The sequence below is a fragment of the Mercenaria mercenaria genome, chromosome 3 (assembly GCF_021730395.1).
Source record: "Mercenaria mercenaria strain notata chromosome 3, MADL_Memer_1, whole genome shotgun sequence".
In the NCBI taxonomy this organism is placed as follows: Eukaryota; Metazoa; Mollusca; class Bivalvia; order Venerida; family Veneridae; genus Mercenaria; species Mercenaria mercenaria.
In genome coordinates, this window is record NC_069363.1 from 15,917,008 (window position 1) to 15,944,206 (window position 27,199).

Sequence of the window (27,199 nt, forward strand, 5' to 3'; positions counted from 1 at the left end):
ATTGTACAGTTCAATGTTAAATAACCTTTTTATTCTATATCTATTGTATTTTAGTTTAATTAAAAATGATTCACTGAATATCGTATTTCTGCCTTCCTCATTTCAGGCCTAACTAAACTATAGGAACCAGCGTGGGAGCCATCTGGACTAGTGGCGTAATGACTGACAGGTATTTGAACACTAATTTTTCACTTGGCATGGCAACAGATGTCTAAATTAAAGCTAGTTTCTGTTTAAATTTCATTGTGGATGTATTTTTGACATTTTGGTAGAAAAAATTGGAGAGCAGGTTGTATTTGGTGAAGTGAAGCTCAATTTTAGTATGAGTAGTACTTCCAGGTCACAGCAGTGTGATTTTGATGTCAGTTTACAGTAAGCAAATTTGACCAGAGAAATCTCTCTTAGAAGATACATGACCCCTACTTATCTCTTCATTTTATATCAGTTTTATCATAACTCTTTAAAATGAGGTAAGGATTTGTTCTCTGAAATGGGTGTAGCTATGTTTGGTAGCTTTTTATAAAAGGTCACTTTTATATAGAATATATAGGGAAAACTATTTAGCAAATTGTGACCTTCAAGACGCATAATCTAACTCTGTACATAGAGCGCCTACTTCACCCAATTTACATTCGGAACATTTTCACGCGTTTCGGGCTTTATCGTATGTTTAGGCATGGGACTTTTTGAACCGTCCAAATACGTAAAAATACAGGTTCTTTGTACGCACGTGCGTCCAGTAAGGTAATATATATTGTACGGTCACGTGTTGCAAATGAACGTTCACGATTGGACAGATAAAATAGTTATAGAATAAATGCGAATAACCATATCTTCTCCTGTCCCTTTCCTACAGCTATTTCTATAATGTTCATTACAAAAGTATGCAGGTTCTGCCATTAATTCAACACGGTGTTATTTCCAAGCATAACTGAAAACATCGAATTCAGTGTTGTTTAATATTTGTTTATGTTTTAATGTGTACAGTTGTCATGGCAGAGAACATTCTTATCAAGAAACTTTTTAATAAATTTAATATAATGCAGCTCGCGAAGATTACTGGAACTCTTTTGTGACATTTAGGTATTCTACAGATTATAATGTAGATCGCATATTTTAAGGATAGTCGTATTCTATTGCATTAAATGCAGATCGCATACTTTCAGAAACTGTGTATGACGACAAATTAAAGCTTCTTCCTCGAGAAGTCATGTCATGCATGCAACATGGTTCAGATGTAAACTTTCTATTTCTGAAGGCAATCGGAATCAAGCCGTAAAATATTTACTAATATTTACAGTTACTGCAAATAAAACAAGAAGTATCTTTAAAAAAGATGCACGGCCGCATTAGCAAATGCAAACTGCAAGCTTTGAAACGTGTATACACTCTGCACTTTTACATACGATTGGGTATTTATAAAGCAAAATAAAATGTAGTTTTTTAACTAAAATTATGATGATTTTTATGTATTTCATATTTTAAAGAACACATATTTTACATCACAACTATATTAATTATAATGGGGACAAAATGACCAATTTGAAATCGTCAAGGGATACGAAATGAACAAAATGGGGACGAGTTGACTGTAAATCGTTTATGGGGAGATCACTCCATATCAGAGTGGCAGAATTGGCAGGTTTGTAGTCGAACTCACTACCGAGGAGAATCAGGTTTATGATGTAAGCTATTTCCACAGGAGTCTTGCAACGGATTATACTGTCTAACAATACAACTCAGAGCATCTTTCATCCACCAATCAATATGTACAGTTTCATGACCTTCACCCCAGATGTTTACAGGAAGTAAAGGTAAACTCAATACCGGCCGGCGGCCAGAAAAAAGAATATGTAAACTGAGAAAAAATATCGATAGATACTGGCAATCTTAGGATAGTGAGAAATTATACGAACTAATCACCACCATGATATACCAGAATACTTACGACAAAGTCCCTAGCAGAACATACATGGTTGCAAATTGAACAACAAGTCCATTTACCCAATAACACTCGTTTCGATGCTGCAATATATACACATCCGAATTTTATTGATCGCGGCCGATGATCATATTGAATAGGTAAAGTATATGCGCGCTGGGGAAAATATATCATGATGGACCTGTGAATTCTTTACTTATGGGTGAAACAGGTGTCATAAGCGTAAATACGACTAGCTTCTACTGATTATAAAACATACCGTACGATTTGTTGTGAATTAACTGTTGTTGTACTTTTAGTAGTTCAACCGCCACTCTTGTTTAAGAGCAACATTTAAAAAACAGGTTTTTTTTCATCCTCAAGTAATAAGTAAGTAGACTCGCCCAGTTTAATCAATCTAGACGCATAATCTAACTCTATACATAGAGCGCCTACTTCACCCGATTTACATTCGGAACATTTTCACGCGTTTCGGGCTTTATCGTATGTTTAACATGGGATTTTTGAACCGTCCAAAGATGTTGGAAATGTTTGTCTCATTGTTTTTTGTGGTTTTTTTTTAATAAAAATGTTACTGCTTTCATTGTTTACCACTTTTTTTTCCATCCTTGCCTGAAAAAAAACAGTAATGAGTTTGTACACTGTTCAGACAATTGTGCTCTGTTGAAATTTAACCAAACACAAGTTTATCTGCATAAACAGAAAGCATGATATGTCACCATGCGTGGATCCAGAGGGGGAGAGGACCGGGGGTCCGGACCCCTCTGGAAAATCTTTAAAAAAGGAAAGAAGACAAGAAGGAAAGAAAATGTTTTTCGAAACAGGCAACATTAGGACTGCATGTAAAGTATATGCGGCTGCTGCTACATACGACCCCGACATAATTCATATTATTTATCTAAAAGAAACTAAGAATTTTACCTTCAAGAAAGCTTGATTTTATCATTTTCCCAAGTTTAACAGGTTAGTCCATAAAACTGTCCCAGAATGCAAAAAATGAAGTGCTAAATTTCAAAATTTCCAGGGTAGGTGGGGGGTGGGGTGGTCAGGGGATCGGACCCCCTCTGAGAAAATTGGCTGTGTCCGTGCATGGTCACTATACCTGTCCAGTACTGGACATTATGGTAAATGCTTCTTTCTTGCACAAAAGACAATTTCGCAACTACTGTCAGGTTTGTACAAATTTCTGGCCGCGATAAACCATTTGACTTGTTACATATTCGTACTGGTTCAACATTTGCATACTCAAATTTCTGTTATCATGTTCCACATATCAGCAGTAACATTTTAGTCTTTCAACAGATTGCGATCCGAGAAGCAATATTCTTTCTCTGAATGTTAACTGGATCTACGATGAATTTGTAGGGATATGATTAAATTTAGAACAGTTACTCTCCCATACGTGAGATCCTCGAGCATAGAAGTTCGCATTATATATTATTATAAGTAGAGAGAATTTATACGAACTACTCACCACCACAATACGCCAGACCAGTTACGGCAAAGCGCCTAGTAGTACAAACGAGCGTGCATATTCCACAACAAGTCCACTTACCCAATAAGGTAAGTTTCGATGCTCTCGAATTGTACTATACATTCTCATTGGTTCAACATTTGCATACTAGTATATACTCAAGTCTCTGTTTTAATATCGTACAAATCAACAGTGAAATTTTAGTCTTTTTGACTGATTTGGACCAAAGAAGCTTTATGTATTCTCTCATATATACAAGGGGTGTGCAATAAATACCCGGAAAGATGCCCTCGTTTTTTTCACATATCATCAACAATATATTCAGTGAAATCGTTATATAATGTAAATAAAATGTTAAGCTGATATGCGAAACTCACTTTTTCTTTGGACAAATAATAAGGAAATGCTACAATTTGGATACAATTAATTGCCCATGTAATGTTCAATTGTTCTGCGACCTGTTTGGCAAACATTATTATTGTATTTTGTCTAAAACTTTAAACGTGCCAATGGCATGGACTTCAAAGGCAAATTACAATGGTAACATTGGATATTCTTTTAGTACTGCAAAAAAGAAAACTGCTGTTCACATGCTTGCTTTTATACATTAGTCTCCATCGAAGTATTGGAAATTTGCAGAGCGGCCAACGAATGCTTTGGCGCTCCTAATAATGGAAGATATAAATATAGACTTCATCGGAATTCATTCCGTCGCACTTGCTGGGTAGTTAAAATTCATACAGGATTTGACCAGGTAAATTGTTCTCCTAATTTTATTAATTTCTTTTAATAATAGTATTAATTCTAATGTTTGTTTCTAAACGTATTGAAAACCTTTATAATATCTATGCATTTAATGTTTTAAAAATATTTTATTATTTAAGGAAAACGCACAGCCTTAATTTTGCATTTTTCACCCAATTTTCTCGTAGAACGCCGTATTCTAAAAGAAAATATTACTTTTTAATAAATCAAATGTAGATCATGAACTGAAATTTTGCATTTGGTGTAGGAGGTCCATTAGTTGATTATTTTTTAAAATGCTGTTTCATATGTTTCTTTTTTCCCTTTATCGCTTGAAAGAACTTGAACTGTCATTATTATAAAATTGCTTTCAGAACGCGTCTTTATGAAATTGAAAAGAAAACAGACAAATGTGTTAATCAGTCGTAAAAATAAATTGTCTTTCAGATCGTTAAAAAGAAAATGTAAGATGTGTAACCATACTAGCAATTTTACTGATTTGGCCAATTGTACAACAAGTCAAGCAGGAGCTACTATTTTATCACCGGTCTTCATGTCCCTTACGGGTGTACTAGGAAATATTTTAGCGCTGTATAGTCTTTACAAAACACGCACAGACGTACGGACAACAAAGTTCTACAGTCTTATCATAGGTCTAGTATGGACTGATCTGCTTGGAATTTTATTGACGTCACCTTCGGTTGTCATTACTTACATCAATCGGCGCCATTGGGCTGGGGGAGACGCACATTGCCGTTTCCATGGCTTCGCAATGGCAACATTTGGGCTCGCGACTCCTCTTATAATTTGTGCTATGGCGGTTGAACGATTTCTGGCTTTAAGATGTGTATTTTTCTACTCGAGCCGATGCCGCACGGGTACTGCTCGTGGCTGTCTTCTTATAATATGGTTTGGCGTTATATCATATGGGTTATTGCCTTTATTCGGCTTTGGAAAATACGAAAAACAATACCCGGGAACATGGTGTTATATAGACTTTCATTCTGAAAACATTCTATTTAAAGTTTATGGATACATATACGCGTGTACAAACTTAATTTTGATTCTGATGATTGTGTTATGTAACACTTATGTCGTAGTAACAATCTTTAAAACGAGGTTCAGACGAGACAGTGAAAGTGTATTTGCTCTAAGTCATCCTTTACCAGAACATGATGGACTTGTGACTGCGCGGAATCCGCGGAGAAAGTCAATTGATGCTGAGATACAGATGATTGTGTTACTGTGCGCTTTAACTGTGGTTTTTACCGTGTGTTGGGCACCATTAATGGTAAGTTTATGTATATTTTTGTCTGTTAAGCATCATTACTGTCTTCAGATTCTATCATTGTTTCTTAAACTTGTTTTCTTTAGTTTTTGTTTTGTGTCGTTAATGGCAAGTAAGGAAGTTTTATACATTTGATTAACCGGAAGAGACGGCCTGGAACATTTACAGTATCGCTAAACTGGTTCCCTGCGAACTTCGAAAATGTACGTTTTGATGGGAACAGTTATAGGACATGGAAACAGGTTAAAGTAACGGATAGCATTAATGTTGACAAGAATCTATTATATCATCTATATTTTATTTTAACAATCATTGCTACTATGTCTCTTAATGTTTGTTTTAAAAAATATGAAGGCTTTTGATATAAAAAAAACAAAACGGTACCATAAAACAAGCAGAAGTTTAAGCACTCCAATTGATACTTGTAAAAAATTAAGCAGCTGAACCGTTACAATTTATTTAGCCATATGATTGAAAATAGGTAGTTCTACAATTATGAAAAGTTTCATTAAAATTGTGTAATTTTTTACTAGTCCCTTATATTAAATTGTGATGTTCCCATAGCTGCACGTTGTGAAATTTGACCAAGATACTCATACTTTCAATTTGATCTAACGTTTTCGTTTAATTGGCTGAAATGTCTTTGGATACAATGATGCTACTGTAGGACAAACATGCAAAAGTATCTTAATTATTGTCTTCCGGTTCTGGTTTGCACATTACGTTCCCTTCCAATGATTTGCTTGATGTGTAAGCCTTTACTTTAGTTACTGTCTTCAGTTACTATTTTGCATGAATAGTAATTGCACACTGTTGTTCCCTATCTAGTTATGTTTTGACGTTAAGTATATGCTATGTTGCCTTTATTTCTGTTTGGCGCCATTACTGGTAATGCTTAGATTCTGCTCCCCGTTTATGTTTGTATTCTATTTTGCGCAATAAATGGTATATTTGCGCTAATCAATTACAGGCATAAACTAAAACCATTTGCAGATTTTACTGAAATTTGATTTAACTATATGGTGTTCATTTTCTGTTGGGTGAAATCACTTGTTTTTCCCTTGACATATTTTGCAATCTTTCCTGTAAGGTATTATCAATGGGTAGTTCGCTGTAACGACTTGTACATTTACTTCCCGTAGCCGATTTGCATGTCGAGTTATCAAGTTTCCACTGTCTCTTAGGCTCAAGTCATGCCAAATTCGCTATTATTCTCATTTCTTTTACATGCCTGACTTCTGTTCCGTTGTCCTTTTGGAGGTCATGAATTGAAATATATTTGCTACTCTATGCTATATTAATTTCCCACTGTCAGTTTTCATATAGATCGTTCAGGGCAATTGTGCTGAAGTATTCGTAGTTGAATTAACTTGTATGAAAAGAGTGTGGAATATAATGATATTGTACCAAGCATAAAGCATTTTATTTCTCAGTAACACAGCAGTAAAAAAGGAAATTTCATCTTAATATCTTCATCGGAATCAATGTATTATATTTTACCAGACTTACTTTTACAGCTACAATCTGATGTTTTTCGACATGTTAGTTAGTTATTTACAATCTAAAGATCATGTGTGATTTTATGCTATTTATGTCTCACCAGGGAACAAAATGAAGCAAATGTATTAATTAGCCAATATATCAGTTGTTTTCTATGCCTGTAAGGCACTTAATGTAATAGTTTGTTGTGAGTATTTTATTCTAAATTGAATTTCATACTGGTATCTGTTACAACATCTCATACTTGTAATTACACTTGCAGGTGAAAATGAATTTGACAACAATTTTTAAATGAACTTTAACATGTAATGAAATATCGGTATATATCACGGAATGTGTAAAATAGAGAAAAGTGGAAAAAACATATTTGCGGTTAAATGGATTACATTTCAAAAGTCCTTTCGATTTTATATTTTTTCATATAACCTGAACGAATTCAATTTCGAGAGAGCCTAAGTGTGGTCATTCCCGAATATCTTTTCGAAAAAGATGATGTTTTTGTTTTCTTCTTAAAATTTAGCTTGCTGCAAGTGATTCTGCCTTTGAGAACAGTGTAGACCAAGGTGAGCCTACACGGTGGTCTGCACTGTTCGCAATTCAGTCAGGAACCTTTCAATGAACACCACTTCGAATAATAAATGGTACTGCTCTAATTGAATGATTGACCAGTCCATTATAGAATCTTAGCAGGATAAAGGTTAAGTGTCTCTAAGCTATATTTGCGGTTATATTTGAGAACAAAACGTCACGGCCTATCGGTAATTCTGCCGAGTAGATATATTAATCATCTAGCCAGTTATATAGTAATCTTATCATCTATTGACTGTCATATCCGCATAATTAATTTTAAGTGTTATCTCAGTGGATTCTTTTTTTCACACACATCAGTCCATAGAGCTTTGAATAAGTGAAAGCTCAAAAAGTGTGTATCTATAATGTTTGTTTCCTTTCATATATTCAACATATATGTAATCATGTTTATGATAACACAACAAAGGATATATCGAAAGATTTTCAAATCGTGGTTACGTTCTACTACTGAGCAGGTTTTGCTTAGCTCTCAACCATGAACATAAGCTCTGTAGAGTTTTTATGCAACCCTATTTCAAAAACAATTAAAACCAAATATACCTTGAATTTGCTGGTATCCATTTACAGCTGAGTCGATTGAGGCAATCGTGATAAAATGCCTTGCCCAACAACGCAATGGGAGTAGCTAGGAATCGAACCTGGGGCCTTCACCTTCGTAGGAAAGCGTCTTAGCCCTCTCGACCAATGCGTCCAGTCTGTTTATGTACAATTGTGTTATGCTTATTCGCGCATCTTAACATTCATATATTGATACATTTTGTCATGCTGATATTTCTTTTGATTTTCTCTCATCTTTACTTGAACATGTTGTCATGTTATTTGTTCACTGTCAGTGTTTTAAACAAAATTATTTTCGATTCTTTGTTAGAAGATTATTTAGTTGCTTGACGAAACGCAAATAAGTACCCATTTTGTGAATACGATCTAAATTGCCATTACATATAAGTAGCTGGTAACTAGGACAAGTGGATGGCTTTCATTTATTATACATGATATTTTGTTATACAATAATATTTGAAGTAGTACAAAATCATCTAGAATAATATATTTCGTGTTGATGCTTTTATTGTTTATTTCAGTTACGGATAATAATGACACAGGCTACAGGGATAAAGAATGTCTTGTTGGACCTTGCGGCTGTCCGCCTTGCCAGTCTAAATCAGACACTAGATCCATGGTTATATATACTGTTAAGGAGATCTACTTGCATGGCAATTACAAGAGGTGTAAAGGGACTTAAAACAAAATGTTTATCTGTTGTAGAAAAGCGAATCCATGAGAACGGACTTGAGGACGATGTTCAGAACAATGACCGTAATTCTATTGACGAAATTAAGAATGGCGTTCTTCAAACCAACAGAGAAAACAAAAAGAATATTTCTCCACCGGATGTAACGCAAAATGTCTGTAGCATTAACAGGTCGCCACTGCCAGGTATTACAAATGCTGTACATAACAAAGAAAACAAAGACTCTTGTTACGTTTGTCACTTTCAGTTTGGAAAATCGGTGAAACCAGACGAAGATAAGGGCATCTATATGAAAGTTTTATACATTGACAATAAGTCGCCAACTAAAATGTACCAAGGAAGAACTCCCAAAATACCAGCATTACGTTATCAAAGCACACAGGGAAAGTTTGCAGATAACTTGAAACCTCTTGTGTCCTTGCAGCACAGTGTCCCAGTTACACATACAAACTGCAGTAATTGTCCGAAGAATTCAGAGATGGAAACCAAAGAATCATCATTATCTCAAGATATCAACGGAGCGTCACATTTGGAATATACCAAGTATCCCTCGCATACAAGATGCGTTCATGAAAGGTACTTTTTCCATTTCTAACATAACACTATATACAGACTAAATAAATTGATATTCGACATTTGCAGTTTTCGTTACAGAATAATTACTATGATTGTGTTAGATCTTATCAATATTAATTAACACAAAAAAGTGGTTTTGATAAAGGGAAGGAAACGATCAGATAATTTACAGAAAAGACATGCCTTAAAATATTTTCAGTATTTATATTGTAGGTTGATTTCTTCATCTCTTAATATATTCTATTGCTTGATTAAAGATGTACTGCAAAACTGTATCGAGGGTCCAAACAACAAGTGCAACAACACTTCATCACTCAATTGTTATGGATGAGGCCATTGATGATGCGATCACTTCATTGAAAATGTTTATATCTAGAAACCATGAGTCTTCTGTTAAACTTGTGACTATTCATTATGTTTGAACATTTTTGAATACTTCTGATTAAGTTATTTACATGTATCACAAAAACTGACATTTTTGGCATAAGTTTTTAAAATGTTACTTCTTTTAAAGTCGTGAGATACATTTATACAACTGCAATAAGGGCACTCGACCTGTTGCACTTTTCACCTCACCGCAATACACTGGTTTGATTCTTAGATCAATATTCACATTTATTTGCAACCGAAAAACGGATACGACTATTTTTATTCATTCAAATTAAACTTTTAGCATCCAATGAACAATAACTGTACATGGAGGTAACTTCCATTGTTACGAAAAGGGTTTTAGGGGACAAATTAATAGACATAACACGTGAAGAATAAATAGTTGCAAGTTTTAACATCAAACATTATCAAGATACAAATATATTAGACAATTTCAACTAGAGTAGCTGCAGCATCTTTGATTTTATTTACTTGAACATTCCAATAAAGGTTGGACTCGTCTGATGAGGAAATCTGTTTGGATGCATACCTTCGATTCACGTTAATGACTTGAATTGTGCATTGGTTCTTATGTAAAATATATTCTATTTCTTTATCATCGCAATGTACGGCATTAGTTTTTTCTTTCATCTTGATGTACCTTGCTTTTGTCTATTTTGTTGGTAATTAAAACGGATCAAAATGAAATGCTTAATCTTAAACAAACTTTAAGATTTCACTGTCATCTGACGTCGTCAGGGTCTTCGCATTATTTAGAAGACGTCATACAATTATATCTTTTTCATCTCTGAGGTAAGCTTTAAACCGATACACGGAAGAAGGAGTAGAAATAACAATTTTAACCAGGTTTTCGTAGAAAACCGGTTAATAGATTGAGGTATGTGGTTTCGTCAAACTTTTAGTTTCCGCACCATAACTTTAGTTTGGAACAAGTTATAGACACCAAACTTGGTCTGTAGATAGATGGTAAGGCGACAAAGGTTTAGATTGCATTTGTGATCATTTGGGTCAAGTTCAAGGTCACTGTTGCTAAAAATAGGAAAAAAATGGTTTCCGCTCAATAACTTTCGTTTGTATTGATGTATTGAAATTAAACTTGGCCTATAGGTACCTTATAGAAAAACCAAGGTTTGGATTGTATATTGGATCATTGGGGTCAAGTTCAAGGTCAGGATAACTTATTTAATCTTTACACTTAGAAAATTCCACGATGGCACAGTAGTCTACAGCGTTGGGCCAAAAGCTACTTTTTAGTCAGTGAGATGGAAGGGCGTCGGTTCAAATTCTACTGAGATCAAAAAAATGTTTTTTTCTTTTTTTTTTGTGATAAAAAGGTCATTTTAATGCCATTTGGTCAGGTCAAGGTCACAGTTACTAAATATAGATTTTTTTCTCTAAAAATAGATTTTTTTTTCTCAATGTGATCATCAAAAAGGTGGTTTCCGCTTTATAATTTTAGTTTGGACTTACTTTCTGCCACCAAAATTTGTGTACAGCATGCTTATCTGAAATATTAGCTTTGAATGATATTTGGGGTCACTGTTACTTCCCCTCAATATCTTTAGTTTGGGTACACTTATTGTCAGTATACTTGGTATACTTGGTGTGTAGATAGCTTTTATCAAACACAAAAGGTTGGGAATAATATTTGAAGTCACTTGAATCAGGGTCAAGTTCAGTGTAGCTAAAAATAGAAAAATGGGGTCATATTTGAAATAAAAAATAATAATTTTTTTTTGCTGTAGAATGAAAGGGTGTCGGCTAAACATTTTTTTTCTTTTTTCGTTTTTTTTTTTTTTGGTGACGAAAAGGTCATTTAAATGCCATTGGGTGGCTAAAAATAGAAAAATATGGTCATAGTTATATTAAAAATTAGACTTTTTTCAGTTTGATCATCAGAAAGCTGGTTTCGAGTTTATGACTTTAAATATAAGAACTGGCTTTGGATTGTATTTTGGGTCACTGTTACTAAAGATAGAAAAATGGGTTATGCTCAATATCTTTAGTTTGTGTGCACCTATTGTCAGCAAACTTTGTGTTTAGGTAGCTTTTATCAAAAAATCATAAATTAGATAGGGAAATGACACATGTACTTTTCTTATACCTGCACTTCTGAATGGCATGCTTGCATGCAGTCAGATATTTTTGAAAGAACCTGTTAGCGTGATGAAAAGTTGGAAAATCTGGTTCTCGTTGATTTTCTACGCTTCAGTTGGTCTTTTTTATATATGCATCTATATTTTAACTTAAATTACCTTCAGAAATTGATATAATATTATTGGTGAAGAGGAGAATATCTTTCGCAAAAAAATATCTCCGTCAGATGATCCTTTTTCGATACTTTAAATTTATTTGAGTTTTAATAATTCCTATTCCTGATATGTGTATTTGTATTTTCAGTTTGAGGAAAACGAAATCCAGCGATAAATAGAGTTGATCAGACACTGCCAACGATTGATTTAATTATGCTGCTTTAGTTGACATGCTAAATTTCAGTTTGAATTTCATGACTTCTTACAACGTTTAAGTGTACTTGATTTTATCTCGCCATAGGACATAAAATAACGACAGGAACTTACTGAAACATGAAATGCTGATTTGTCAAATTGGTGAACGTTTATTCCGCAAACTGATTGATTTTGTAACCCTGAATAAAGTCCTAGCAGAGCTTGATTGTTGATTGTACATGTGTTGCGAACAAGCAGTTAATGCAGAGCAGATATCGACAAGGTAAATCTTAATGTACAAATATAAATAGGTTAAACCATATTCAGATTCATAGCCACGTGTAACACAGCTTGGAACAATGTGTTGTAGAAACGTTTTTATCAGAAGTTTTTGGATGCGAAAAATATATATATAGGCGCGAAGTAAAACCAATATAGCACGAATGGAGGCGACTAAGTTTATTTTTGTTACAATGAGCCATGCCATGCGTACGGAGATGTTGCATACGAAACATAAGCAAGTATGAAATGTCCATGAAAAGACCAAAACATCCTCAATAGTTTAGTCGCTAAAGACAAAGAAAGCCTCAAAAGTACACACACATGCCAGTTATCAAACAGACATAAAAATTCAAATGTATTCTGAAATAATCAAAATTGTAATGTTGCAAATATTATTTCATATATGAGCAGCGCCATGAGAAAACCAACATAGTGCGTTTGCGACCAGCATAGATCCAGACCAGCCTGTAGGATCCATGCTGTTCGCTTTCAAAGCCTATTGCAATTAGAGAAACCGTTAGCGAACAGCATAGATCCTGACCAGACTGCGCGGATGCGCAGGCTGGTCTGGATCCATGCTGGTCGCTAACGCACTATGTTGGTTTTCTCATATCGTATTTCTTGTACTGATATAGTTATGAATATGCTATCTTGGATTTGGGTTGATAGACGGGTTAACAACAAGTAATACAACTTAATATATATATATATGAACTAATATGTATTGCTATAGTTGGCATGTACGCTATGATATGTATAATATCATTAATATGCTCAAAAACATTAGGGTAGGTAGGTCGAATCAGTAAGTTGATTTCTAACATCACTGACCCTGTTTAAAGCATACAAAGTGCATTTTTGCAACTTTTTGTTAAAAGTTGAAAACAGTATTCTCCTAGGCCATAAAAACATTTAGGGTCGGGCCAAAAATTTAGGGTAGGTCGGGATACCGGAAACAAACTTTTTTTTTACGCCTAAACAATAACAAATATGGCCATGAATGCTAAAAATAGATTTAACGATGATATGTAAGATTCAAATAAATGCATTAATTACACAACTGAATTGCATGAAAATATATATAAATTAATATATTTTCAGAATCATTAAAACTTGGTTGATACAATGTCCGGAGGGACATCTGGAATCTTCCTCCGCCATTAAGAGCTGTTAAAGTAAACAGTATCGGTGCTATTCCAAACCCAACAAGCTTTGATAATGCGTAGATCTCAATATTGATAACCAACAATGACTACGAAATAATGCAATAATTACCTTTCTTCGACTCTAGATTTATATTAGAATATCATTTACCACGTTTTGGGGAACCGTTGTTAAACACTTTTAGTATATTAATCAGAATATTCTCCGATAATCTAATTGTGTCTCATGCTTTTGAAGAGGTGCACCGTGATAATCTTGTCAGTAGGTAATTTTCATGTTCTACTATTTCAGGAAAATTAATATCATTTTAGACATGCTACTATGAATATCCCTTACAATAAACTTGTTATTATATACAGCATAAATATAAAATATTTTCCAAAATATTGATACATCAAAGAAGTTATCTTCATATTTTATTAATTTTATGAAGTTCTTATGATAGTAATACGTGACTATCAAAACTGTTTAAGGCATTTTAATCGCTTAATAAAAGATACTAGTCATGAAATAGCAATCTAAATTAAGGGAAAGTGTTTTTATAATTAGTGTGAAGCAATTGTTTCATTACCTACGCACAAATTTGCTATAAATTCTATTATAAATGTTCGACATAGTTTTTGTCAATTTTCTCGTTAATTTTAACAAAGAAACTTTTCTAGTGTTTTGATTGGAATACAAATTATTATGAACATAAATCGTGGTTTAGTGGTTTTCACTTGAGAATGAATTACACGAGCGTGTATAAATGAAGTGAATACCTAAGTGCGTGCTCCATCCGTACTTTAATTTATTCCATACTTTAATTGTCTCAAACCGCGACACCTGTTAAATCATTTGGGAAGATAACTCGCCGAATGCTGCAATTTTCGTTCTGTTTCATTTTGATTATGCGTTGTTGATAATTTATGAGACGGCAAAAAATGGTGGTTGCTCGAAACGACTTGTCAAACTCACGATTTTCGCCGATAAAGTCCGCATAAAGGTGGTTTAACATATTTACGCAAAATATATCATTTTTCTTGTACTCTGATAGAGAAATTTCTAAGAAACAAAAACGACCTGTCACATAGAGTGAGATCCCTATCAGAAATGTATGTTTTATTTTTTTAATGAAATTTTGTTATTACTCCCCCACCCCCATCTTTAATATTATTTTTAACAATCAATTTCTATCTAACTACTAGTTATAAATTTACATGCGATAGGTTGGAATATTTCAGCAATCTGACCCAAAAGGCAAGTTTTAAACAGAATGAAGTTTCAAAATGAAATCTATTAGAAGAGTGTTTGAAAGCATTGAATGCAACAAAGCAAAGTAATAACTGACTTCGTTAATTATGTTCATGAGAGAGGCAAGAAATCTTTGATAATAATAAATACGCATCGTTTCTGGTTAAATATGAACAAAATCCACTCATATTTGAAATAGTGACATCTACAATTTTCCCGTGCGAAGTTGTCTATTTACGTAAACACTCAAAACTATGGACTTGCATTGTTGTGTTGGCGAACATGGTTCATCATAAATACTTGCAGGAAGGAAGACCCATGATACTTATTATCAACTGTAATTGTCATAAATCAGTGTCGACTATTCATGTATCAAGATATTTAGTTGAAAGATCCGAATGATTTTATAACTAGTAATAGAACAGAACAGAACAGAACAGACATTTTATTATATCTAACTTGAACATTTACAGTTCATCGTTACATACAAATAAAATTATACACGCACGTAGTAATGTAATAAATAAAAAACAAATAATGACACTAATTCAATGTAAGCTCACAAAAATATATAACCTATTGCAATGAATTCATTTCATGAGATCTTAGCTTAAAGGCTTTTTTAGAAAACAAAGCCAATTTATTTAATACTTTAACATTTGTAGAATTTAACAACTGAATAAATTTTAACATACTTCGGTGTCGATAGTAATATCTAGGAATATATTGTGTTCTTAATAAGGTATACATTGGACATATTAAAACAAAATGAAACTCATCTTCGAGGTCGTTTCTTTGGCAAAGTGTGCATTTTCTATCGTTTCTTTCTATATTTCTGTGTCTACCAGTTTCAATAGAAAGCTGGTGTGGAGATAAACGTAATTTAGCTAAAATATTTCTTAATCTATGACAATTCGTTTTGCTAATATACTCTGACATTTCGAAATCTTGTTTTAATTCTTTATATAAAAACAAAGAAGATCTTGAACAAATATCTTGTCTCCAGTTATTTACATATATATCTATACGTCTAGTGCGAAAGACAGGCACAAACATTTTAATATCTATGGAAGACGGAAATAACCATACTTCATGAAAGCCTGCACTTTGTAATATATCTCTAACTTTTGAAGCCCAATTTACAGCATTATTACTTTCAGCATCATTTCTTAAGACGTTTAAAGTGATTGATAGAATACAGTTATTATTCTTTTCAGCATATAACTTTAAAAAATATTTGACAATTCTAACATGTCTTACTATATATAGTGGGTATCTTCCTAATTCCCCATACAGCGCAGAATTTGATGTAGACATTTTAACATTTAGTATCCATTTCATAAATTTTCTATGTATTCGTTCAATGTTTTCAGCTTTATCAAAACCCCATACTTCACAAGAGTAATTTAATATAGATGCTACATATGAATCAAATAAATTTAACATGATCTTTACAGGAACCTCTAAATCTTTTGTAATGGAAAATAATGACCCCATAGCTTTAAGAGCTTTACCTGCTAAGGTTTTAGTTGCGGCCATAAAGAATCCGCCATTAGATAACACTATACCTAAGTAATTGAAGCTTGACACAAATTCTAATTCTTCGCCATCATAGTAAATATGTTCATTTTCATTTATCCTTCCACCTTTTATAAAGACAAGAACCTTTGTTTTATTAACATTTACCTTTAGCTTCCATTTACTGCAATAATCTTTTAAATTGTCTAATGAATTTTGTAATCCGGGTGTATAGTGAACATTGAGTTTCAAAACGGGTGTGTAGTAAACATTGTACAGCTGAGTTTCAAAGCGGGTGTATAGTGAACATTGTAGTGCTTAGTGTCCAAAACTGGTGTATAGTTAACTATGTCAACCTGAGTTACCAAAACTGGTGTATAACAAACAATGTAGAGCCGAGTGTCTAAAGCAGGCGTGTGACATGTAGGGGTCATTCGGGGTCAAGCAAGTTGTAAATGTCTCACAACTGGCAAACCTTTAGATATTCAGGTTTGATCAAGAATAATATGATAATATCAATATGTTACCAAGGTATTTTGAAAGCTCTTAAAGGTGATATTTATCCGTATATAGTAGAAGGAACGTCCCTTGTTGAACGAAATGCAGATCAGATGAGCTAATAAAGAAGACAGTTTTACGTTTTGAACTGATCTTATCATCTTATGAGTTATATAGCCTCAATGGGCGACTTTGCGCATTTGTTCGACTTATTTTCTATCTGAGACATACCCGTAATCTGTATGTAAGGGCCACTGGATATCTAATATACCAAAACACCGAATCATATAATTATAAATAAATGTAGATCAAAAAATTGTAAATTGTTTGTACTATCAGATATAGAAACAAACGTCAATGGATCATATAAATAAACACTTTTATAAAGCAGTTATTTGTTTTGGGTTTTATTCAGGATGAACATTCCCAGTAGTAATTCCGCAAAAAGCAAAACCTGCAATTACAAATGGAATATTTTCCCTTGATATTTGAAGAAAGATTAAAATGTAACTTGTGTTTATTTTTCTTTGATAATAATGTATCAACGTCTATTCCTACAAAAGTATGTAACAACGCGTATTTTGCTATGGAAGTAATGTTCACAGGAAACAAGGCAGAAAGGAATCGGTTAATTATGCATTCCAGGCGATGGACAGAATACTGTCAGTAGCTAAAATGTTGCAAATAGCCCGCCCTTCAGATTAAGGCCTAGTTAAGATAATTGTGTTTTGCGTATTTGGTCACAAACACTCATTATTAACAATTTAGAAAAAGTACATTTGAAGCGTATATATATACATGTAAGTATTCATGGAACCCTTTCTATACGGCCAAGCATTTCCCTACTGTGCCAGTAGCAGATAATGCCACATAGCGCATGACTTTACATACACTCTGATACCGTTTACTAGAATGTAGCAACTACAGGAAGATACACCAAGGCTTGTATTGTATATTTGTTATTTTTCAAAACCACCAAGAGGAAAAATTTGCGTTTTGCAATGGCAAAATTATGTAAGATCTACATGAAAAGGAGATCACCACTTTCAGATGCATTGCAATCACACATTGAACAATGGCCAAGAATATAATCATAACACAGTTCATACAGTGACCTCTTGGTGGTACTGTCCTTTTACTAGTAAATCATTACCAAATAAATGTATTATTTATCTATACAGTTATGATCATGCTTTCTGATGATATGATAAGAAACTGAATATTAAAAGTGCAAATCAGAGCAATGAACGAACCAGGAAGTAAACAAACTAAAACCTCAATAATTATATGCAATATCTTTTATAAACAGGACTTAGCATTGCTTTTCGTGGGTGGTGAAGACATGTATTGTTCTAAACTGTTATGAACGATTATGTATCTTCTTGGAAGTAAATACCAAACAGTGCAGGACACGTTTAGGTGTCTGACAATTAAATACTACTTATTATCAGCATATGGGCATTTCATGAGTCTTAAATAATTGTAACAAAACATCGTGCAATGTATATCTATTTTAAAACGGACTTTTTCGTTCGTTCAGATTATCGGTGAAATATTTTATCACACCCGCACAAATACAATATAATGCAGACGAAAGTGTGTCAGGTACTTGTAACTTGACAAAGATGCTAAAGCATGACTTCTTGAGTAGTTGTCACGGTTTCTCACCGTACAATATACCCGATAATAAATGTTAGATTGTTGAACTTGCAAATACTTGGTCCAGCAGTAACGTTATAGAACGTTACTCGCAAGATAAATGCCACACAAACAATAATAGTATTTTGTTACTTGATCTTTGTAAGCAGATTGGTCTGCGAATTTTTAATGGCCGTGTTGGTAGTGATAACGGTTTAGGGCGATATATTTTTGTTGGTCATAGAGGCTGTAGTTTAGTTGACTATGTTATTGGTTCGCAAGACCTTTTGAGATATGTTAAACAGTTTAATGTATTAGAACCAAATATTTTATCGACCGTGTTAATCATAAGTATGAATGGTCAGGTGATTTAAAATCTGAATATATAGATAAATTGCGGTTTGAAAATTGTGAACAAAACTTAACAGTTTAAATGTTAAAATAAACTCAGCCGTTGATAGCCAAGATATTGACGCTTGTATCGATAGTTTTTCAAATATAATAGATGAAGTTGCGTCCCCTTTATTTAAAAGAAATATTAGTGGTAACAAAGAAAGTGTAGTAATTTCTGACCAGGCTTGGTTTAACGAAGGATGCTATGAGAAGAAATCTATTTTCAATAGAATTTTGAATAAATACAGATTAAACAAAAATGAAGAAAACAGAGTCAATTTAGTAAATGCTAGATCTCAGGATAAAACATGTTTAAGGAAATGTAGGTTTGAGTATGACAAAGCTGAATCTTTAAAACTTACCGAAGCTAGATTCAAAAATGCAAAACTCTATTGGAATATGTTGAAAGGAAATGCAGGCATAAAGCGGTCTAATGTACAGTTAGATATTTTTGCTCAATATTCTAAGTCAGTAGACAACCCAGGAGATCCTTTTTATAGAGAGGTATGAAAAAGAAGAATTTAGTATTATGCTTGATGAAGTGAATACCTAAAAAATTAAGTTAGAAATAATAAAAACAATTATTTAGCTCAAATCAGGTAAAAATGGCAGGCCAGATGCGCTATTAAATGAATTTATTTTTTCACGGCAAACAGGTGCTTATACCATCTTTACTTCTATTATTTAACAAAATTTTAGTGAAAGGTTATTTCCCTATAAGTTGGTCCGAGGGTTTTGTAATTCCTTTACATAAGAAAGGTAGTTTAAATGATGACAATTATTTCAGCGTATAACTTTACTTAGCGTTCAGGGAAAATTATTTACCCGCCTAATAAATAATAGACTTTCTAACTGCGCAGACGAATACAATGTATACGTTGAATCACAGGCAGGTTTTTAGGCTCAGTATGGGTACAGTTGATAACATTTTTGTGCCACATGGTTTAATTAGCCATTACGATACATAATGGGAGACAACTTATTGTGCTTTTATTGATTTCACAAAGGCTTTTGATTACATTGTTAGAGACAGTTTGTGGTACAAAATGATTAAGTTTGGAATATGTGGTCAAATTTTAAATATCATACGTTCAATGATTGTATCAGTAAAAACAAGAGTAAAATATTGTAATGAACTAAGTGATGAATATATATGTACACTCGGCGTAAGACAGGGAGAATGCTTATCTCCCTTTTCTTTTCCATGTTCCTCAATAACTTAGAAGATAGTTTTATCAGCAGCGATATGCCTGAAATAGATATTGATATGTTCAAGGTGTTTTTGATTTTATATGCTGATGATATTGTAGTTTTTGCTAGTACCAAAGAAGATTTACAAAAGTCTTAATATTCTTTCAGACTACTGTGATAAGTGGAAGCTTAGTGTTAACCCTACTAAAGCAAAAATAATGATTTTTAGGAAAGGTGGCAGATTACCTGCAGATACTCATTTTATGTATAAAGATTCCGTTATAGACATTGATAACAAATTAACATATTTAGGTATAGTATTTTCAACAGGAGTATCGTTTTCTGAAGCACAGAATACAATTGCAGGCCAATCAATGAAAGCTATTTTTCAAAAGAACAAATATCTATATAGATTTGTAAACATATATGTGTTACATAGACTAGAGTTATTTGATAGACTTATTAGCCCAATTTTGAATCATAGTAGTGAAGTATGGGGCTTTATGCCGGGTAATACTATAGAAAGAGTTCATTTGCAATTTTGCAAACGTATTTTAGGAGTTAAAAAAGTACTCAAATCGACTTTATATATGGTGAACTTGGTAGAGTTTCTTATCAAACACAACGTCATTACAATATTTTGAAATACTGGATAAAAATTGTTCATGCAAATAGTAATAGATATGCCAAAAAGGTTTAACTTTACTGAAACATGATTTGGAAACCAGACTAAATAAAACAAATTGGTGCTCTATAGTTAAACCTCTATTGTGCTCTTTAGGTTTTTATGACGACTGGCTTATGCAAAATGTAGAAAATGTTGATGTGTTTTTATCTGTCGTAAAACAAAGATTGAAAGATCATTTTGTACAAAACTAGTCTAGTAGACTAGAAGATCCTAGTACAGCACATTTTACAGACAACTTCATATTTTAAATTTCAGCCATACCTCAAATTGATCAATATTAAAAATTTTATTGCGAGCTAGCACGCTTGATAGTATCTTCTCATAGATTACATGTCGAAACTGGTAGATGGACTAAGCCAAACAGTACACCTATAAATGAAAGAAAATGTTATGCTTGTGGTACGTTAAATTTTTTTATTTTGTTGGGTTTAACGTCGCACCGACACATTTATAGGTCATATGGCGACTTTCCAGCTTTGATGGTGGAGGAAGACCCCAGGTTCCATCTTACTATTGGAGACGCCCAAATATGCCAAAATTGATAGAATTTTTAAATACCGATAGAGAATAATTAACACGTAATCTTGCAAACATCTTATATTATGCTTTTCAGCTTAGGAAAGACTCTTTGTACTCAGTTCGTAATAAGTAACTAGTAGAAACATTACATGTGAATTTTATATGGAATTTTATAGGTATATGATATATCATGTAACACGGTAATATACATGTAAATACAAGCGCAATATGAATTTGAAAGTTACAAACGTATTAATGTTCAACATAACATCTGTTGACCTTGTGTTTTGTTTCGTCAAGCTCAACATAGCATGGACATTAAACATAGGATAATGTCCAGCGTTTCCATTATGATTATAAATCATTCAAATTGTCTTGCAGGCTTCTTCTTGTTTTTGTATAACAAGCTGTGCACATTTAAAACATAAATTGCACCGGTAAAATGATAAATAATTTGTCGTATGTCTATACTGGTATGATTAGGGCGCTATATAAATCTGGTATAATAATAATAATAATTATTATTATTATGGTTATTATATGTATAAATATTTGTAATTCTAATGTTGTGATATTAGAATGTGCTATTTATGTAGAAAACTGAATGTTAACAACCTTCTCCGTTCAAACGCCATTTCCATGTTTGTAAACCTTTTGGGCCAGTTGGCCTACAGAAAAATTTGAAATAAACTTATCAGACTTGTCACGTAATATCAATCATAGTACCGGTTAATATCATCAAAAGACACACAAAATATTTATCCCTGATTATTGCTTTCGTTTTTATTTATTGTCATGCAGGAACAACAGTCATAATTACAAAAGGGTATCGGTATTATGGTTATGGTATTTTCTTTTATGGACTTCGCATTTAGCTTAAAGCGATTTATTTCAACTTTTTAGAAATAAATAAAATATTTTCAGTAGTTAGAAACTGCAAATAAAACGTGGAAGTACGTAAGAGTTCTATACAGCACTCTTATTTATCTTAATAGAACAGAACGGAACAGAACACATCTTTTATTTTTAGACTTGAGCTTAAGCTCCTCATCCTTCAACAAAATATCCTATATTTAGGTCAAAAACTAACATTCATGATAGAAAAGCTCTATGTATGGACGTAATTCAGAGAGTTCTGCACAGTTTTCTTATTTTTCTGTCTGTGTTAAGTTAGCAGAATAGCAGAATAGCAGACTAGCAGAATAACTCCAGCAGAATGGCAGAATAGCAGAATAGCAGAATAACTCCAGCAGAATAGCAGAATAAGTTCAGTAGAATGGCAGAATATTAGAATACCTCCAGTAGAATGGCAGAATAGCAGAATAACTTCAGCAGAATGGCAGAATCACAGAATAGCAGAATAACTTCAGCAGAATGGTAGAATAGCAGAATACCTCCAGCAGAATAGCGGAATAGCGGAATACCTTCAGCAGAATAGCAGAATAACTTCAACAGAATGGCAGAATAGCAGAATAACTTCAGCAGAATGACAGAAAAGCAGAATAGCAGAATACCTACAACAGAATGGCTAAATAGCAGAATAGCAGAATAACTCAAGCGGAATGGCAGAATAACAGAATAGCAGAATAACTTCGGCAGAATGGCAGAATAGCAGAATACCTCCAGCAGAATGGCAGAATAGCAGAATAACTTCAGCAGAACGGCAGAATAGCAGAATAACTTCAACTGAATGGCAGAATAGCAGAACAGCAGAATAACTTCAGCAGAATAGCAGAATAACTCCAGCAGAATGGCAGAATAGCAGAATAGCAGAATAACTCCAGCACAATGGCAGAATAGCAGAATAATTTCAACTGAATGGCAGAATAGCAGAATAGCAGAATAACTTCAGCAGAATGGCAGAATAGCGGAATACCTCCAGCAGAATGGCAGAATAGCATAATTACTCCAGCAGAATAGAAGAAAAACTGAATAGTGGAATAGTAGAAAATGACCAGCAGAAAAGCAGAATAACTCGAGCAGAATAGCAGAATAGCTCCAGCAGGATAGCAGAATAGCACAAAAACTCCATCAGAATGGTAGAATAACAGAAAAACTCCGGCAGCATGGCAGAACAGCTCAAGCATAATAGCAGAATGACACCAGCAGAATAGCAGAATGGCAAAATAACAGAATAACTCCAGCAGAATAACAGAATAACTCCAGCAGAATAGCAGTAGAAACGCCAGCAGAATGGCAGAATAGCTGAATAATTCCAACAGAATAGCAAAAGAACTCAAGCTGAATAGCAGAATAACTGCAGAATAATAGTAGAATAACTGCAGCATAATAGCAGAATAACTCCAGCAGAATAGCAAAATAATTCCAGTAGAATAGCTCCAGCACGATAGCAGAATGAAAGAATAACTCCAGCAGAATGGCAGAAGAGCAGAATAGCATAATACCTCAAGCAGAATGGCCAAAAAGCAGACTAGAAGAATAAGAATAGCAGAATAACCCCAACATAATTGCAGGATAACAGAATAACTCCGGCAAAATGGCAGAACAGCAGAAAAACTCCAGCAGAATAGCAGCATCACTTCAGCAGAATAGAGAATGGTAGAATTACTCACGCAGAATAGCAGAATAACTCCAGTAGATTAGCAAAATAACTTTTGTTCATTTTACCTCGCCTCTGTATGATGATTTAAGTTGGCCTAAGACTATGTGTGTGGTAAACAGTTATCCATAATTAGTTAGTTTTGACATTGAAGGAACAACTTTAATTTAAAAACGACTTTTATGCATTATACCTTTCGCATATTACCTCGCACAATTAACGTTAGCCTAAGGTAGAAAAATAACTCCAGCAGCGTATCAGACAAACTCCGGCAGAATAGCAGACTCCATGAGAAGAGCAGAATACTATATATATACAGTTGTCGAAAAAAAGCTTGTTGTTTTGCATGGACATAGCACAGTTTACCTTTGGACGACAATAAAAAATGTATATTTTTTCATTCAGCTGTGTAAGCGCGCAGGCCTAAAAATAACATATTATATAATCTTACCTATTTTGTTTTAACAAGGAGAATATGTTTTGTTAGCATTTACATCTAATTTTACTGATGTCGCCTAAATGTATCATTTTTAGTTATGTTGCCTAAAGGTGGAATTTGTAATTATATATATATAATTTGAATATCGTTGCAATTTGTTTTAGCATGTCTAGTCTGTAAGCAGGCGGGTTTATTTATTTTAAGTTATTTATAAAATTAATAATGAGGAATTCTAATCGTTATGTTTTGAACCTACGTAGTTTACACAAAGATATTATAAAGTTTATGGAAAGTAATTATGTGGAACGTGAAATATCGTATTAATTAAGTCTTCCTATAAGTACGCTTCTTTCAACTTTTACCAAAATCTTAATTCACCGGATCACATATGTCTTACTTAAACCCATCTAAATAAAGCCGATACAATATTTTTACATGTTGACCTCAAATCAAGAAATTATTTTAAAATACGCCGAGTTCAGACCCTCTAGGCCCAACCTCTCCATCCCGCTGGGCCTAAGACCACAGTTATTTTTACTATATGTTCTATATAGGCACTGGACACTATAGCAATTTTGCATGCATTCCAACCCGTATGAAAATACCTGAACTCAACAGAACTATTCAAGAGAAAAAATTCCAGCCACATTAAACATTGGGTTGACAGGCTCTTTTTTCCACCATTTTGAACCAAATCACATGCGTATGAAGAATACTCTCTAGATGGCCGCAAACAGGCAAAACAGGCCCTATCAAAAAGTCATGTTATGCATATTCTGACATTTTCATTCTGTCAAATTGTACATGTACCTACTATTTCATATCTCCTCTATTAAATCATACCATTTATTGCAGGTCTTTCACTCAAAAATTCACCAATAATCACCATCAAACAGAGGAACTATTTTCCGCGTAACCACTTCCGTATTGTGGTCTTGTGCCATTGGGGACCTGACTGACAAAGAAGGAAATCAGTTTTCTATATATTATATGCTATAATATGCATGTGTTCTCATAGAGACATACTTCCTTGAACTAGCAGAATCATAATGATTTTGTTTTCACTTTTTATTCAGTATTAATGACATGTGAAAATGATGTGTAATGTCTAATTCATGGTGTTGTCAACTGTTGCTTTATATTTTGTTACTCTCTCTCTCTCTCTCTCTCTCTCTCTCTCTCTCTCTCTCTCTCTCTTTCCCTCTCTCTCTCTCTCTCTCTCTCTCTCTCTCTCTCTCTCTCTCTCTCTCTAACTCTCTCGTAGTGTTTCCTGCTCTTATTATCAGCCGTGTACAGGTAAGATCTACATAAACAGTAGTAATATTTTAGCATTTTTCCATAAAATCTGTTATTATGCACGTTTTGTATAATAGCCTTGAACTGGATATACTAAGTTTTTAAAACAGCCACGTTAATGCGTTATACAAGGACGCTATTATTTAAATACCTTTTTATTAACGTCACCAAAGTTATTGAACATGGTTTTCGTATCTCGTTCCAGCTATATCTATTTTTACCAACCAGTCAACGCTCATTTATAAACCGTTATTCATGTTGTTACAGTCTACGTCAATATTTGCCCAGTATCATACATAGTGTACTACCATGTGACAGAAAATCAAGTGATAGGACATCAGATACGATGGTAATGATTATAAAAAACAGAAACTACCTTTGCTGATTTTTTTAGACAAATATTCCGTTGCAATTCACAGTATTATATTGTGTATTTCAAAGTAAAAGAGTCAATCGTATCTAGGGTACGTGATGAATTTGCTGAACCTTTATGCATATCATTAACACTGATTGATAGTCACCACAGATATTACGATTGTTGCTATGTTAAAAATTCACATATGTAATTTTACAATTTGTTTTATCAAGATGTAAGTATAATACTACAGACATGTCAAAGTTAGCTTGAAATCCGACTAATTGTCTTGTTTTTGGTAGCTCAACCAAATGACGAATCCGAATGAAATTTCTCAACGAAATCAGTTACATTCCGCCGCTTTACTGTTTCCTGGCTTAAATCATTGCATTCGATGCTAAACTGTTCCCAAGCTGATATCAGTTGCATTCCGATTGATAAAATGTTCCCAAGCTGGTATCAGTTGCATTCCGATTGCTTAACTATTCCCAGGCAGAACACAGTTGCATCCCGATTGCTTAACTGTTCCCAGGCTGAAATCAGTTGTATTCCGATTGCTTAACTGTTCCAAGGTTGAAGTCAGTTATATTCCGATTGCTTAACTGTTCCGAGTTGAAGTCGTTATATTCGATCACTGTCATGTAAATCAGTATATCCGATTGCTTAACTGTTCCAGGTTGAAGGCAGTTATATTCCGATTGCTTAACTGTTCCAAGGCTGAAATCAGTTGCATTCCGATTGCTTAACTGTTCCAATGCTAAAATCAGTTATATTCCGATTGCTTAACTGTTCCAATGCTAAAATCAGTTGCATTCCGATTGCTTAACCGTTCCAAAGCTGAAATCAGCTGCGTTCCAACTACTAGTAAATTGGTACAGATTACTCAATACGTATATTAAGATACAGGTACATTATAACTGTAAGTTTATCTTTGAATTGTGAAAATTGAATGTTGTTGATAAAAGAAATTTAATTAATTACTGATGTTTCATTACAAGAAGTTTAAACTTTTGTCCCAGAGTTTTTACCCTTTTTTACAAACAACAACAGCAGTTTAGAAGCCGTGCTGATAAAATTAACAACCATTAACTCCCATGTCATAATTTAAACGAATACGTGATGTATAACATGAAATTGTATTTGACACGGACAGGGTGATATATGAACCGTTTTTCTTTTGGTTTGTAATAAACCACAAAATATACTATAACTTTATCGGGTTGA

The 27,199-nt window shown here is 33.6% G+C and overlaps 1 protein-coding gene across 1 annotated transcript; it reads left to right on the forward strand.

The window, feature by feature from the left end:
- Nucleotides 1–4,056: 4,056 nt before the first annotated feature.
- On the forward strand, nt 4,057–12,422 carry LOC123525902 (prostaglandin E2 receptor EP4 subtype-like). Its single transcript, XM_053537914.1, has 4 exons — nt 4,057–4,170; nt 4,608–5,451; nt 8,619–9,364; nt 12,155–12,422. Exons 2-4 carry the CDS (start codon nt 4,630–4,632, stop codon nt 12,183–12,185), a joined length of 1,599 nt encoding a protein of 532 aa, XP_053393889.1. The 5' UTR covers nt 4,057–4,170; nt 4,608–4,629; the 3' UTR covers nt 12,186–12,422.
- Nucleotides 12,423–27,199: the final 14,777 nt, after the last annotated feature.

What these genes read in the sequence shown, in the direction of transcription:
- LOC123525902 (XM_053537914.1), top strand. Translation starts at nt 4,630, where the DNA reads ATGTGTAACCATACTAGCAATTTTACTGATTTGGCCAATTGTACAACA. An exon ending in TGTGTTGGGCACCATTAATG is followed by an intron (nt 5,452 to 8,618) that starts GTAAGTTTATGT and finishes TGTTTATTTCAG; the next exon opens with TTACGGATAATAATGACACA. An exon ending in ACAAGATGCGTTCATGAAAG is followed by an intron (nt 9,365 to 12,154) that starts GTACTTTTTCCA and finishes TTGTATTTTCAG; the next exon opens with TTTGAGGAAAACGAAATCCA.